General features: G+C 48.7%; 1 protein-coding gene and 1 non-coding gene across 2 annotated transcripts in view; both read right to left on the bottom strand.

Annotated features, from left to right (window-relative positions):
• Positions 1–358: 358 nt before the first annotated feature.
• The window catches only part of arid4a (AT-rich interactive domain 4A), a gene marked incomplete at its 5' end in the record, with an annotated part of 22,393 nt that continues 7,985 nt past the window's right edge, over positions 359–14,766 (bottom strand). Inside the window, 11 exons of the mRNA XM_071513199.1 lie at positions 359–1,663; positions 1,870–2,016; positions 4,124–4,279; positions 4,816–4,920; positions 6,117–8,051; positions 8,194–8,256; positions 9,915–10,098; positions 10,947–11,028; positions 11,322–11,483; positions 11,572–11,816; positions 13,711–13,948. Of these exons, the coding sequence (XP_071369300.1) occupies positions 1,560–1,663; positions 1,870–2,016; positions 4,124–4,279; positions 4,816–4,920; positions 6,117–8,051; positions 8,194–8,256; positions 9,915–10,098; positions 10,947–11,028; positions 11,322–11,483; positions 11,572–11,816; positions 13,711–13,948 (3,421 nt within the window). The remainder of the gene's footprint in view (positions 1,664–1,869; positions 2,017–4,123; positions 4,280–4,815; positions 4,921–6,116; positions 8,052–8,193; positions 8,257–9,914; positions 10,099–10,946; positions 11,029–11,321; positions 11,484–11,571; positions 11,817–13,710; positions 13,949–14,766) is intronic.
• LOC139639130 (small nucleolar RNA SNORD53/SNORD92) lies at positions 10,215–10,294 on the bottom strand. Its single transcript, XR_011694846.1, has one exon. It is a non-coding gene; the product is annotated as a small nucleolar RNA SNORD53/SNORD92 (small nucleolar RNA).

The raw sequence follows: 14,766 nt of genomic DNA, 5'->3' as shown, positions 1-14,766 counted from the left end.
CCATACTTTTCCAGACATTTTTTCAAATTCCCAAACTATTCAAGCCCTGGAAATGATCAAATTCATTTTTAATACTTTTCCAGACTTCCCAGACCTGCACAGGAACCCTGTCTCTGTTTTTAATAGTTGTGTGTAAAGCCTGCTAGTTGTCATTATAAAAACTCTCAGTGTTGTAACAGTAATAAATCTTAATCCGTGTCCCTCTTGAATTTGAGGGAATTGGGCCTGGAAAGTCCTTGAGTTTGATGTTTAAGAAGAAGTGGGACAGACCCACAGTGTTTCATAACTCCACATCAGGATATGATCAGACCAGCGGCACGGCTCCATATTTAAAAACTTTATTAGAAAGGAAGAGCGCTCTGCGTATTTTACAGGAAGTCCGGCTCGGCTCGGCTCGGCTCGGCTCGGCTCGGCGCCGCTCAGCAAAACAAACACTTAGAAAAAACTGAAGAGTTCATAATATACCGGTACAAAGAGGCTTCTCTTAAAAAATAATATAAATCATTCTTTACAGTTGTGTAAAATGTATTTTTCAAATACATGGTGTGTTTTGTTTTTTTCTCTCTTTTGCTCACTTGGAAGATCTATGTACAAAAGAAGCTTCACTGTTTCTACTGTCTGAACTCAGAGGAGAAGAAGAAGGAGAAGAAGAAGAAGAAGAGAGGGAAACACAAACAGGGAGTACTGCAGCAGCTAGGAACCAGTACTACAGTCAGTACTACAGTCAGTACTACAGTCAGTACTACAGTCAGCCCCCCCCCCCCCCCCATCACTCTGGAAGGGTTTGATCGCATAACTAAAAATAAAAACAAAACAAAAATACAAAACTGTGTCGACCACCAACAGAATAAATATATTTAACAAGTTACAGGAAACGTTATTTTACACAGAAACAAAACAAAAAAAAAAGAATCCGGTCTAGAAACATTTCATTCAGAACTCCTCGGCTGTGAGATAATATACTTTTTGAAATTTATTTTGCCGTACCAAAATAAAAGCTCTGATCACATAGAAAAAGACAGAAACACTCACAGCAGGAGTCCACCTGCTTTGTTTTTTTTTTTTTTTAGCTTTTCCTTTTTTCTTAAAAAGAGCGAGAACCAAAAAAATACTTTTGCATAATGAGCTGTGCTGCTTCCGGAAACACAGGTGACCTTTGACCTTCGCAGTACTGACTGCAGACCGGACCGACCCACAGGGGGGGAGGGGGGAGGGGGGAGGGGGGGGGAGTACAGACAGAGACTCTGAGGTTCACACAGCTGATCTTCCTTTACATTCGTCTCCCACATGAAGTCCAGACGCCTCAAACAGGAAGTCAGTCCATCGGGAGGGGGAGGGGGAGGGGGAGGGGGGGGAGTGTCAGCCATATTGGATGACTGTGCAATTTCCCAGCAGTCTCAGCGTCCCAAAGTGATGGAGCACTTCCTGGTTTCCCCCCCCCCCCAACTCAGCAGCCTCGTTTTGAAGATGGAGCCCAGGAGAGTCAGGTGAGGGGGTGGGGCCTGTGGGTGGGGGCGGGGCCTGTGTAGAGGGGGGGGCGGGGCCTGGTGGGCGTGTCATCACCTGCACTCCACAGCCACAGTGTTCTGCGTGGGCGAGGCCGAGGACGGACTCATACCTGTGTCTGAAGAACCTGAAGAAGTGGAGGCTGTGGTGTGGGAGACTGAGGGGGGGGGGGGCAGGCAGAGAGATAGACAGGCAGAGAGACAGACAGGCAGAGAGACAGAGAGACAGACAGGTTAGACCATCATCACACCATCACTCATCTGTCTAAACAGGAACTAAACTCCAAACCCCAGTCCTTTTTTATCACTTGTTGGTAATACTGATAATAGGACCACGTTTCCCAGCATGCCCCGCTGCCCCTACCTTCTCTCTCCTTCTTCTTGAGTCTCTTGCGGCGGCGGTCGATGGAGGCGACCTCTGACTTCAGGCTCATGTAGTACTTCCTGATCTCCTGCAGCTTGTCCTGCAGAAAGGAGATCCGCTCCGTGCTCGACATGCTGTCCAGCTCGTCTGGGGGGGGGGGGGGGCAGGAGGGAGGGGGGAGGGGGAGACAGGTGTTAACACAGGTCTCTGTGACGTCTGTGGTGAAACATTCTCCTTAACGTCTCTCAGTTTGTCTTTCTAAGCTCCGACAAACCATCAGCATCACATGACTCTGAACAGCTGATCCACTGAGGAAACAGAGTCCAGCAGGGTTTTTCCTGCCCCCCCCAAAGAGGTTTTAGCCAGCGCCAAAATGATAAGACTTGAGAATAAAAATAGCAATTCAAATCCTCTCCGAATGTGTTTAATAGCAATTTATCAGACAACTGTTGAACAAGCAGAACATAAAGGTAAACGACGTCTCTGACCTCCAGCAGTCTGTGTTGTTCTGACCGACCTGAACGCTCCGCTGTCAAGCTAGCGCTAATGGGAGAGAGGACTTCCTGTGATTTCTCGTAAAATAAAAGCCGTTTTATTTCTGGTGAAAATCTTAAAAACGCTGAACTACAACCGCAGCGTACTTCCTGCCTCCTGCCTCCTGCCTCCTGCCTCCTGCCTCCTGCCTCCTGCCTCCTGCCTCCTGCCTCCTGCCTCCTGCCTCCTGCCTCCTGCCTCCTGCCTGACACGGACACTCTCCTGCTGTGTGCTATGTGTGTGAAAGGGCAAGTCTGGAAAATGTCCGGACCTGATTCTCCGGACATTGGGCCTCATGCAAGAACATTTTCGTAATCTTATCTTAAATTTCTCGTACTTTTTTCGTGAGGTGGACTCGTATCTTCAGAAAACGTCGTAAACGACCTGCGTAAACATGATGAACTCCACCTGTTCTAAATGAACGCGGGTTCATGAGAATTGTGAATTTGCATAATTGACGCCCCAATAATGCCATATAAAGGTTAGGGGTCCGGCCCATATGTCGGGAAGCTTCATTCATAAAAATGACACGGAAGACGAAGAAGAAGTCTCCCAGCTCTGAGACTGAAGTCCTACTATCAGATATAAGTCAACCAAAGCATATAATATTTAATATAATTCAATAGTGGAATCAAAGGCCCTGCTACAGCCAAGGAATGGGAGAAAATAACTGGTGCTGTTAATGCTGTGTGGTCTGTTGTGTGTTCCCTTATGATAAACAACTATAGTATCCTATACATTTTAGATGAATACTAAATAAATATCACAACAAAGCCATAATTCCACTATAAACTCATTATTGAATACCACAGACACTGTAAGTCCCTATCAGAGTATTATAGGAATATTATAGGACTATAGTGATTTGTCGTTAGGGTACGTCACAGAAATGAAAAAAAGAAATGGCTTGACATGAAATTAGATGCAAAAACCAAGGCGACCCCTGACAGGAGGCCAGGAGGAATCCTCCGTTAGACAGACGACAGAACAGGCCGAGTCCTGCCTGGACAGCTCAGCCTGGTCAGACCTAAACTTAGACTCACTTGCACTTACCCACATTAAAGTTATCAACTGGAGTAAAATAGCCTAGAAATCAGATTTCTCTCCCTCAACCCCACACCCCTCTCCCTCAAACTCACTCCCCTCCCCGCCTTCCAATGTTGTAATAAAACTTTTTTTTTTTAACCAGTTTTGTTAATCGGGGTTTCATTTACTCAAGCATAATAGACATTTTTGTTTATCAAATGGTCAGAAATGACTGTCACGCGTAGCCCCCCCCCCCAAAGGCCCATTCTGAGCCTGGAAAAACCCTGGAGTCACACAGGAAGTGACGCGTTTTACCCGATATCCAGGTCCTGTGTTAGCACTCGATAACGCTAACGCTAACGGCCGCAGCAGCATCACAGCTCTGCACAGTTCATACAGACAATAAATCAAATTCAAGGACTTTCAATGACTTCTTCCAGCTGTTTCTCTGCTCATATGAACTCTGCACAAGAGCAAGAAACATTTCTGTAAACGTTACTGCGTTTTAACTAGCAATGCTGCACATGCTCAGTCTTCTTTTCTCTGTTTTGACTTTCATTCTATCAGCTTCTCCACATAAACTTATTTTCCAGGTATTCCAGTACTCAAATTTTGAAAAGTTGTGTGCACCAGCCTGTCAGCTGTTGTGAGCAGTGTGTGTGTGTGTGTGTGTGTGTGTGTGTGTGTGTCGTACCGAGCTGGAAGGTCCACTTGTAGGTTCTCTGTGGAGAGGGGAACGGCTGCTTGTCCTTGCTGTGGGAGGAGGGGGGCGAGGAGAGACCGGGACAGCGGGTCTTCCCTTTAGACAGGGAGGAGAGACGAGACTGATCCTCACTGTCACTGCTGTGACCTGCAGAGAGAGAGACAGGCAGAGAGAGAGAGACAGGCAGAGAGAGAGAGACAGGCAGAGAGAGAGAGACAGGCAGAGAGAGAGAGACAGGCAGAGAGAGAGACAGGCAGGCAGAGAGAGAGAGAGACAGGCAGTTACATCTATATCCTGCTTATTCAGATCAGTGGTTCTCACACTGGGGGTCTGGGACCTCTCGGGGTCATTAGGGACGTTCCAGGTACCCCAGCAAAATTAGGAACAGTTATTTTTCACTAAAATTGAATTGTCTAGAAATTATCCCATTAGAAAATGGCTACAAATGACTGGTCGAATGTGTTCCAATGTGGTCTAATGTGTTCTAATGTGGTCTAATGTGTTCTAATGTGGTCTAATGTGTTCTAATGTGGTCTAATGTGTTCTAGTTTGGTCTATCTGGAGGTCTGTGACACAAAAACATTGAGAACCGCTGGTTCTAGCGAGTTCAACAGTAGAACCAGCTCACTCACACACACACACACACACACACTCACACACACACACACACACACACAGCTTACCTGCACCGTTCTTCTCCATCTTGCCCGGTGTGTTTGGTCGTTTCTGGTTGCGTTTCTGTTTCTTGGCCGAGGGGCTGGAGTTACAGTCCATCAGCCTCTTCTGACCTGGTGGGGGGGGGGGGGGGGGGTCAAAGGTCATGTCAGACAACCTGGTACTCACTATGACCAACGACCAGCCTGCAGACTGGGAGCCCTGCTCTGTTCTAAACATCTGGCCAGCAGACAGTGAACACTTCATTAAAGAAAGTAAAGTCTACTTTACAGAGTGTGAGGACAAGCTGACAGGAACAGAGAGGTTAAAGGAATAGTTCACTCAAAACTAAAATTGATCTCAATGGAAACAGCAGTGAAGTTGGTTTGACAGCAGCTCCATGTCAGCCTGCTGCTGAACTACTGCAGTGACCAGGAACTGGTTCTCTACAGTTACAAAAAGGTAAAATGACCTTAAAATGACTGCAAACTGCTCTGCAGCAGAATCCAACTGTTCTGAAGCCAAACAACTGCACCGAGTCCAAAAGACATTTACACCAGACATTTACACCAGATATTTACACCAGGACTTAGTGCAAGTCTTCACCAACACCGCTGTCTTCAAGGGCTGGGTATCGTTCAAAAAATTACAATACCAGTACCAGTACCAATACCCTTACAGTGATACCAATACCAATGTGGACCCCAGGAAGAGTAGCTGTTACCTTGGTAACAACTAATGGGGATCCAAATAAACAATAAACCAATAGAGTACTTCATTTTTTTAACGTTTTGGTAGCATCTCGGCTCGCTGAACTGCCGACTCCGTCACACACACCACAGACTGTCTGGGCTGTAGCTGCTGCGGCAGCGGGCCAATCACACGTCGCGTTAAACCGAAGAACGCTCACGGTGATTGGCTGCGAGCAAAAACCAGACAAATAGTCATTTTTTTCTAGATCTGTGCACAAAAAGTATTGAATGCAGGTATCGTTTGACTGGAGAAGTTTTGATACTACTTGGTACTGAGTTATTTCAGTCGATACCTTAAAGGTATCGAGTACCGATACCCAGCCCTACTGTTTAGTGAAGACTTGCACTAAATTCTGGTGTAAATATCAGTCTTTTGGACACAGTGCAATTGTTTGGCTTCAGAACACTTGGATTCTGTTTGGAGCCATTTTATGGTCGTTTTTTTTTACCTTTTTGGAATCAGTTCCTGTTCACTTCAGTTGTTTTGCAGAAGCCTGACACGGAGCTGCTAGCTAACTGTTCTGTGGACAAACAAACCGACATGAGGGTCGGGAAACAGCAGAAGTCCGTCATCGTACCTCTGTCCTTGGTCTCCTGCAGCGACAGGGAGGAGTTGGAGGAGGAGGCGCTGGCGTCGAACCCGGGACTCGACTCCTCGTCTCCGTCCGCTCCTCTCTCCACCTCCGCCTCGCTCCCGGCCGGGTGGATCTCCTCCAGGCGGGGGCCGGGGCAGGGCGCGGCGGCCAGGGGGAAGGGCCTGGTCTGCGGCTGGGGGAGATGCGGGGCGTGGGGGGCGGTCTGGAGGAGGTGCGGCAGCGGGTGCTGGGCCTGCTGCTGCTGGATCTTCTGCTCCCTCATCATGAGGAGCGGCTGTTCTCCGGAGACGGGCTTCTCCTTCTCGTCCAGGTCGTCCAGGTCGACCTCGTGGCAGACCAGCGCCTCGGGGCCCATCTGGGGCAGCAGCTCCTCGGAGGCGGGCTGCGGCGCCGCTGTGACTCCTCCCCCTCCTCCTGGGGCCTGAGCGTCCGGAGCGAGGGGAGGCGTCCCGGCTTTCACCTCCGGCTCCTTCGCCGCTCCCCCGGTCAGACGCTCCTCGCTCTCCCTCGGCTTCTCCTCCGGTTGTCTCGGCCACTCCTCTCCTTTCGTCGCTCCCTCGCTCCTCCTCTCGGCCTCCGCCCTGCGGAGCGGTGACGGGACGGTTTTGGGCGACGCCCCGGCCGATTTGGGGGAGGCGGCGGCGACCTTGGGCAGCGCTGCGGCGGTTTTGGGCGAGGCGGGCTTGGCCTCCTCTCTCCTGTCCAGTCGGAGCTTCTTCTCACCTGTTCTCTGCTCTGCCGCCTTGCGCTTCACCACCGCCCCGCTCCTCTCCTCTTCTTCTTCCTCCTCCTCCTCCTCCTCCTCCTCCTCCTCCTCCTCCGTGGCGGAGTCGGTGTCGGAGTCGGCGGTGGAAGGTTCCGGAGGGAGGCGCTGGGCGGGCAGACAGTGCAGGATCACCATCGGCTCGTCCTGCCGCTTTAAGACGCCGCGAGGAGGCGAGGACAGCGGCGCCGTGTGGTTGGGACTGGCGGTGGCGCCGGTGATGGGAGCGATGGGGCTGGAGGGAGCGGTGGCAGCGGTGCAGAGGGGGATTCTGGGAGGAGTTTCAGAGCCCGTCTCCCTCAGGTTCGCCCTGCGACCTTTGACCCTGGGGGAGGAGAGAGGAGCGGGCCGGCTCTCCTCCTCTTTAACTTCTGGGAGCGGAGAGGAAACCTTCTGCTGCTTGTCAGGGACGGGAGACATTTTGTGTTTGTCCTGAACGCTGGGTGACGTTTTGAGTAGCTTATCTGGCAGTGGAGACATTTTACTGGACTTTTCCGGAGCCGGAGACGTCTTGCTGGGTTTGTCCGGTAAGGGAGACATCTTGCTGAGCACTTCCTGTATGGGAGACATCTTGTTCTGCTTCTCCTGAACAGGAGACATCTTGTTCTGCTTCTCCTGAACAGGAGACATCTTGTTTTGTTTCTCCTGAACAGGAGACATCTTGTTTTGTTTCTCCTGAACAGGAGACATCTTGTTGACTCTTTCCTGTGCCGCAGACATTTTGTTTTGCTTGTCAAGATGAACGGGCGACACGGCGGCTTCCACTGGAGGCTCCTCCCCCTTCTCTGCCTCGCTCTGTTCTAATTGGATGAGGAGTTTGTCAGCTTGCTCCTGAGGCATGCTGGGACACGGCGGTGCGGCGGCTGGCGGTTGACCTGCTGTCGTTGCTGTTGCTGTGGTTACAGCAGTGTTGCCAGCGGGGGTCGAGGCGCTGTTAGCAACGTTGCTTCGCTTCCTGTCCACCGTGCTGTGCTCTTCCTCCTCCTCCTCTTCTTCCTCCTCATCCTCCTCCTCCTCTTCCTCCTCCTCCTTCTCGTCCTCCTCCTCGTCCTGCTGGCAGGCCGGCTCTGTCTCTGGCCTGTCACGCCACGCCAACAGCTTCTTATCAGGCGAGTCTTCTGATTCGCTGTCCTCTGACGAGTTCCCAGAGTCCTCTGGGAGAAGGGGAGGAGAGGAAAGGAACAGACAGATTGGATGAAACTCAGCACTACTACTAAGATCCTAACAGGATACAGCAGAGAAAACTCAGTGTAGCTGATCATGTGTATGGATCATACGGATCTGTTGTTCTCTCACCGTTGGACGCTCGGTCGGAGTCGTACATGCCGGACGTTCTCCTGGTTCTCCTCCTCGGTGTGTCTGGTGAGAGGAGAACAGGCATCAACAACACAGAACAGACAGGGGGAAGGAACCACACGTTCCATGACAGAAGTTTCTCAGTCAGAGTTGGAGAAGCCTCCTCCTCTGTCACCCCTGTTTCTTGCGGTGTTCCCCAGGGATCAATTTTAGGCCCCTTATTATTCTTTATGTACATGCTTCCCCTGGGGCACGTTATCCATTAACATGGTATCCACTTACACCGTTATGCTGACGACACTCAGCTCTACGTTCCACTCAGAGACAAGACATAACACGGCCATGCTGCCTCCCTCGCCAGGTCTGATCTGAGATTTCAAATTTTCAAATTCGGGCACCTCTTTCCAGTCCCCTCTTGCCTGTAGTCTGGGGGTATTCTTTGACTCTGACATTTCTTTTAATGACCAAATAACAAGGGTCACCCAAGCATGTCTTCTTCAGCTGAGGAACATTAGGTCTTTGTATCTTTTAAAGATGCTGAAAAGGGGATCCATGTTTTTATCTCTTCACAGTTATGCCGCTTTTCCACCGCATGGTACCGGCTCTATTCGCTTTGGGTTGTACCACTTGGTTTTCCACTGCAGATAGTACCCCCCTCAGTATCATGATAATCATAAGGATTTTTCTCGATATCAGTATATATATCATGATATGGTTCATGTATGCAAAATCACGTTAAATAATCAAATTAATATACATCTCATTGACCTGAATGATAATGTTAGGTACGATGTCAAACAAAACAGGAATATTCAAGTAATATTCCTACCATACCTCATTTTATGAGAAGTAAAATTTGCTTGTCATCATCAGTTCAGACAGCTGAAACGTGTGTCACGATATTAAAATATCTTCATATCATCACAATATGATTCCACTGAAAGACGATAAACGATAATATTAAATTATTGCCCAGCCCTAAGGTGCTACCAAGAAACAGCACCAGGTACCAGGTAATATGGTTCCTGGTACTCGCCCAATGGAAAACCAAAAAAGGCGAGTCGAGTCGAGCCTGTACCATGCGGTGGAAAAGCAGCATTAGACTCATGTAATTCTCTTCACCTCCACCCTCAGCTCACACAAAATGCAGCTGCGAGGCTTTTAACCAATTCTAAGAGAAGTGACCACATCAGGCCTACTCCTGCCTCTCTTCACTGGCTGCCTGTTGGTTTCAGAATTGATTTTAAGATTTTACTGATAACGTTTACAGCTCTGCAGGTTGAGGCTCCAGAGGCGCCTCATCACTAGGAGACCGGGCCGCTCAGCTGTGGAACTCCCTGCCTGAGGATCTCAGGCTGGAAAATCAGTATCATCGTTTACGTCACTGCTTAAAAACTATTTTTATCTAAATGCCTTCTTAGTGTTTGTGTATTGTGTATCTTAGTGTATTTGAAGTCCTTTATCTCGTATGATGTTTTATTAACTTTTTAAAGTCCATTTTTCTTGTTGTAAAGCACTTTGTAACTTTAAAGTTTCTTCATTAATTTCTACTCAGCACCTTTAGGGGGTAAACTGTCAGCTCCATTATGTTTGATTTGCCCCATCTGCTCCATCTGTTACTACTTCCTGCTGTAACGACCCAGTTTCTCCACATGATCGATAAAAAGCTGAGAGCCGAGCCGAGCGGCGACGCCCCGCGGGTCAAACATGGCCGCCCTTACTGTCTCCGTTGGCCATGCCGGACGGCTCCGTCCTGCCGCTCCTGTTCCCCGATCGGCCCTCTGTGCTGGGAGTTTTGGAGACGCTGCGTCCGGCCGAGCCGGTGGGCGTGGTCCTGACCTGAGGACGACCCCGCCGGACGCCGCCCGGCTTCACCGCCTTCTCCTCCTCCCCCTCCTCTTTGTTCTGCTGAGGAGAGAGCGGACGGTCAGACTCTGGTCAACAGATCAAACAAACTATTCTCTTCTAAACATCCGGCTGTTAAACAGAGGAGGACGGAGCCGCCGCTAGCTGCTGCTGGATTGGTCAGACAGCCAAGAGGAAGTGACATCACAGGACTTCAGTCCAGCGTGCGAAACCGTTCTCAGCGTCATCGTTCCTCCCCGGCTTCACCGGTTTACAGTTTCATCCAGTTATACTCAACAAAAATATAAACGCAACACTTTAGTTTTTGCTCCCATTTTTCATGAGTTGAAATAAAAGATCTAAGACTCTTTCTATGCACACAAAAGGCTTATTTCTCTCAAATTTTCTTCACAAATTTGTTTAAATCCGTGTTAGTGAGCACTTCTCCTTTGCCAAGATAATCCATCCACCTGACAGGTGTGGCATATCAAGATGCTGATTAAACAGCTGATTACTGCACAGCTGAGCCTTGGGCTGCTCACAGTAAAAGGTTCTAACATGTGCAGTTTTATCTTGAAAAAAGACATTTATTAGGCTCTGAACTATGGATCTCACATGACTAGAGCTACAGATTTGCATTTTTTGAAAACCAGTCAGTATCTGGTGTGAGCACCATTTGTCTCATGCAGTGCGACACGTCTCCTTCACATAGAGTTGATCAGGTTTTGATTGTGGTCTGTGGAGTGTTGGTGGGAATGGGAGCAACAACAAAAGACATAGAGTTGATCAGGTTTTGATTGTGGCCTGTGGAGTGTTGGTGGGAATGGGAGCAACAACAAAAGTGTTGCGTTTATATTTTTGTTCAGTATACATTTTCATCTTCAATAGATTCTGTGTGAACATCCCACCTTGACTTTCTTCCTCTGCCTCTTCTTCGTTCCTTTCTCGACGGGCCAGATGATGCGGTCTGCCTTCACCCACTCGTCGTACCTGCAGACCGACAGCCAGCTCGGTCAGGACAGACACTACATCCAGGACAAAGTTCACCTCCAAAATGCTACAGATCCACTTCACAGACAAACCAGAAAATACTGAAAATGTCAACAAAAGACCAAAAGTAATCAATCATTTTCTAAGAGCAAGTGTCAGTTTTTCCAAATGTTGCAAATCTTATTTCATAACTGAATTTCCTTCATCATCACGGAAGGAAGATCAGTCTGGACACACACACACACACACACACACACACACACACACACACACACACACACACACACACACACCTGACGTTCCAGCCGTAGTAGTGCACCAGGTAGAGCTGCTCTCCGTCGTCGGTGTCGGTCTTCTTGATGTTTGCTTCGTAGATCTTCTGGGTCTTTCCTCTGCCGTACTTCACCCTCACCTTCGTCCCCGTCAGTGAGTCTCCGTCCTCCTCATCCTCGCTCCTGACACACACACACACACACACAGAACAGATCAGTACACAGCACAGGTCAGATCCCCTCAGTGTTCCCGTCCGGCTCCCCTCCTCACCTCTCTCCTCTCCTCCTCTCCAAGTCTTCATCCTCCTCTTCATCGTCTTCCTCCTCCTCCTCATCCTCAGAGCCCTTCTCCGAGTCGTCCAGTCTGCGGTGGCTCCGCCTCCTGGCCTCCCTCTGGTCCTCCCCGCTGGTCTCCCCCCCTCCCCCTCCCCCTCCTCCTCCTCCTCCTCCTCTCTTCTCCAGTCTGGACAACTCCCTCTCTGGTTTCACCTGACTCCCTGTGCACTTCCTCCTCCCCTGATGGAGGGAAGGGAGGGAGGAGGGAGAGACAGAAAGATGGAGAGAGACAGAAAGACAAGAGAAAGAATGATGAGAGAGATAGAAAGATAAGGAGAGACAAAAAGATAGAAGACAGAAATAGAGATAAGAAAGAGACAGAAAGATGGAGAGACAGAAAGAGAAATAAGAGAAACAGATGGAGAGAGACAAAGACAGAGAGAGAAAGACAAGAAGAGAGACAGAAAGATGGAAAGAGGCAGAAGAAGCAGAGTTAGTATGGAGCAAGTCGTCCTGTAGCAGTGAAATCCCAGACTGCCTGGACGGCTCTGACATCACTCTGACATCACTCTGACATCACTCTGACATCACTCTGACATCACTCTGACATCACTCTGACATCACTCAGAGACTTTTAGAGAACACAGCTCCTAACTTCCAGCCGGCTCATTCCTCCTGGTTCCAGTCTTTTTATCTTTCTTCCCACCCCAGACTGGCTGTGGGTTAATGTGTTAGTTAGTTGAATTTTAGCACTGCAGGTTTCAGCGAGGCAAATTAAATACTGTTAAGATTTTTGTAAAGGCAGGTTCAGTCATTAATGGCAATTTCACAACAGATGTAAGGCTGAGAAGTTAAAAAACAAGACTAAGAGTCTAACAGCCACTTGGACTTTGAGTTTTGTGCGTTCCTTTTAGGAATCAAACTGGAGTCTGCTGTCTGACTCCCTGCTGCACACTGCACCTCCTGACCAGAGGAGGAGAACAGAGAGAAAGACTGGTGCTGAGATCCAGAGGAGGAGAACAGAGAGAAAGACTGGTGCTGAGATCCAGAGGAGGAGAACAGAGAGAAAGACTGGTGCTGAGATCCAGAGAGACGCTGCTGAGAAAACCCTGGATCTGGCAGAATAACTACGGGAACTAAGAGCTGAAAGACTGGACTCAGCTTCATGTGAGCTTCCAAAACTTTGATTTTAGATCATTCAATATAAGAAATGTTTAGATGTTTTTCAGACTGCTGCCTGCAGGTTTTCCTCAGCCTGCTGTCCAACCTTTCAGACTCACTTCACTCAGCTGGGGACACTAGGTGCACCGATCGATCGGCTACCGATCATTATCGACCGATAAACGTTCTAAATAAGTCATCGGCGATCAGCCGATCAGTTTGAACAGCAGTAAGAAGTCAGCAGGTCAGAAGCAGGTGAACAGCAGCACAGAGGCCCAGCACAGTAACATTCAGTCTGGATCCTGGACTTTACTTCACATCAACAGTCTGTTCACAGCTGATCTGCTGTCAGTCTGGATCAAACATCAGTTCAGCTGGAGATCAGCTGATCACATCAGACCAGACTGGTCTCTCCTGTTAAACTCTTCACTGTTTTATCAGACAGAACAGACTCTACTGAGGTCTGCTGAGCTGGACTGAGACTGTGAGTACACCAGAACCAGACTGATCCAGAACCAGACTGATCCAGAACCAGACTGATCCAGAACCAGACTGAACCAGAAACAGACTGAACCAGAAACAGACTGAACCAGGTTAAAGCAGACTGAATCATGTTAGACTGAACCAGGTTAAACCAGACTGAACCAGACTGAACAAGAAATAGACTGAACCAGGTTAAACCAAACAGAACCAAGTTAAACTTGACTGAACCAGACTGACCTGAACCAGGTTAAACAAGACTGAATCAGGTTAAAGCAGACTGAATCAGGTTAGACTGAACCAGGTTAAACCAGACTGAACCAGGTCAAAGCAGGTCAAAGCAGACTGAACCAGGTTAAACCAGACTGAACCAGGTCAAAGCAGACTGAACCAGGTCAAAGCAGACTGAACCAGACTGAACCAGGTCAAAGCAGACTGAACCAGGTCAAAGCAGACTGAACCAGGTCAAAGCGGACTGAACCATCAGACTCACCCGGGGGGACGAGTGTCTCTCCTTCACCTCCTCCTCCTTCTCGCTCTCGCTCTCTGACTCCGCCTCCTCCCTCTGCTTGTCGTCAGCAGGCTCCGCCTTGATCGGTGTGGACTCTTTGAGCTCCGCCCCCGCCGTCTTCTGATTGGCCGGTGCGGTCGGGGGGCGGGGGTTGTTGTGATGGATGGTTCTGAAGGTGATGGAGGCCGAGCGGCAGTACTCCTCGAACCCGTACAGGTACCTGACACACACACACACACACACACACACACACACAGTTTAGACTGTGGGGCTCGTTTCCTGTCCCTCTCACAGTAACTACATCACTGATTAAATATCTGTTAAATCCCAACGACAGCAGGGATTGGTCAAGACGATGTGACATCACCACGACTTCTGCTAACTGACGCTCTGCAAAATAAAGAAAATAAAGAGCCGCGCGACGTTTCTAATTTCTGCTTCGGCGAAAGGTTTCAGTCGTCTCCATGGTAACCAGACGCGATCCTCCAGCCGGCTCGTTTAGCTACATTATATCATCCCGATCGGTGTGTAGCTATCCTTCTGACAACTTGTTTGTTTTATATCTATATTTGTGCTACTTTGTATCCTTCTGCATTTTGATAATGGAGGGATTTGATGAAATCAGTGAGTTAATTGAAGAGGAAGAGATTTTAAACTTACTTCTAGGATAGTAAACATGGGTCATTTCTGTGGAGCGCCCTGCCGTGAATCGGCCTTTAACAGAAGCTCCTCAGTGGGAACCTGCTGTTTCCTCATGCTGCTGAAGCTCAGTCCCTTTCTGCTCTGATGTCACACAACTTGCATATAAATACATAAAGCCTCAGTCTCACTTCTGTCATCAGTTTCCCCTGGGATGAAGTAAGCAAGCAAGTAACCAGGTATGTAATGAAGTAACTAGGTAACCAGATCTTAGCTTTATAGCACTTACTCTCGTTGTTCTCTCCTAACTAGATCCTTGCTTGTGTTGTATGAAAATCTCATGTGTAAGTCGCTTTGGATAAAAGCGTCTGCCAAATGTGAAATTGTAATTGTTGTAAT

This window comes from Centroberyx affinis, unplaced genomic scaffold (genome assembly GCF_046629955.1).
Source record: "Centroberyx affinis isolate AG114_WGS23_722 - 3 ecotype Tasmania unplaced genomic scaffold, CSIRO-AGI_Caff_v1 ptg006832l_1, whole genome shotgun sequence".
In the NCBI taxonomy this organism is placed as follows: Eukaryota; Metazoa; Chordata; class Actinopteri; order Beryciformes; family Berycidae; genus Centroberyx; species Centroberyx affinis.
The sequence above is the reverse complement of the archived record's forward strand: the minus strand, read 5'-3'. Positions and strand labels throughout refer to the sequence as shown.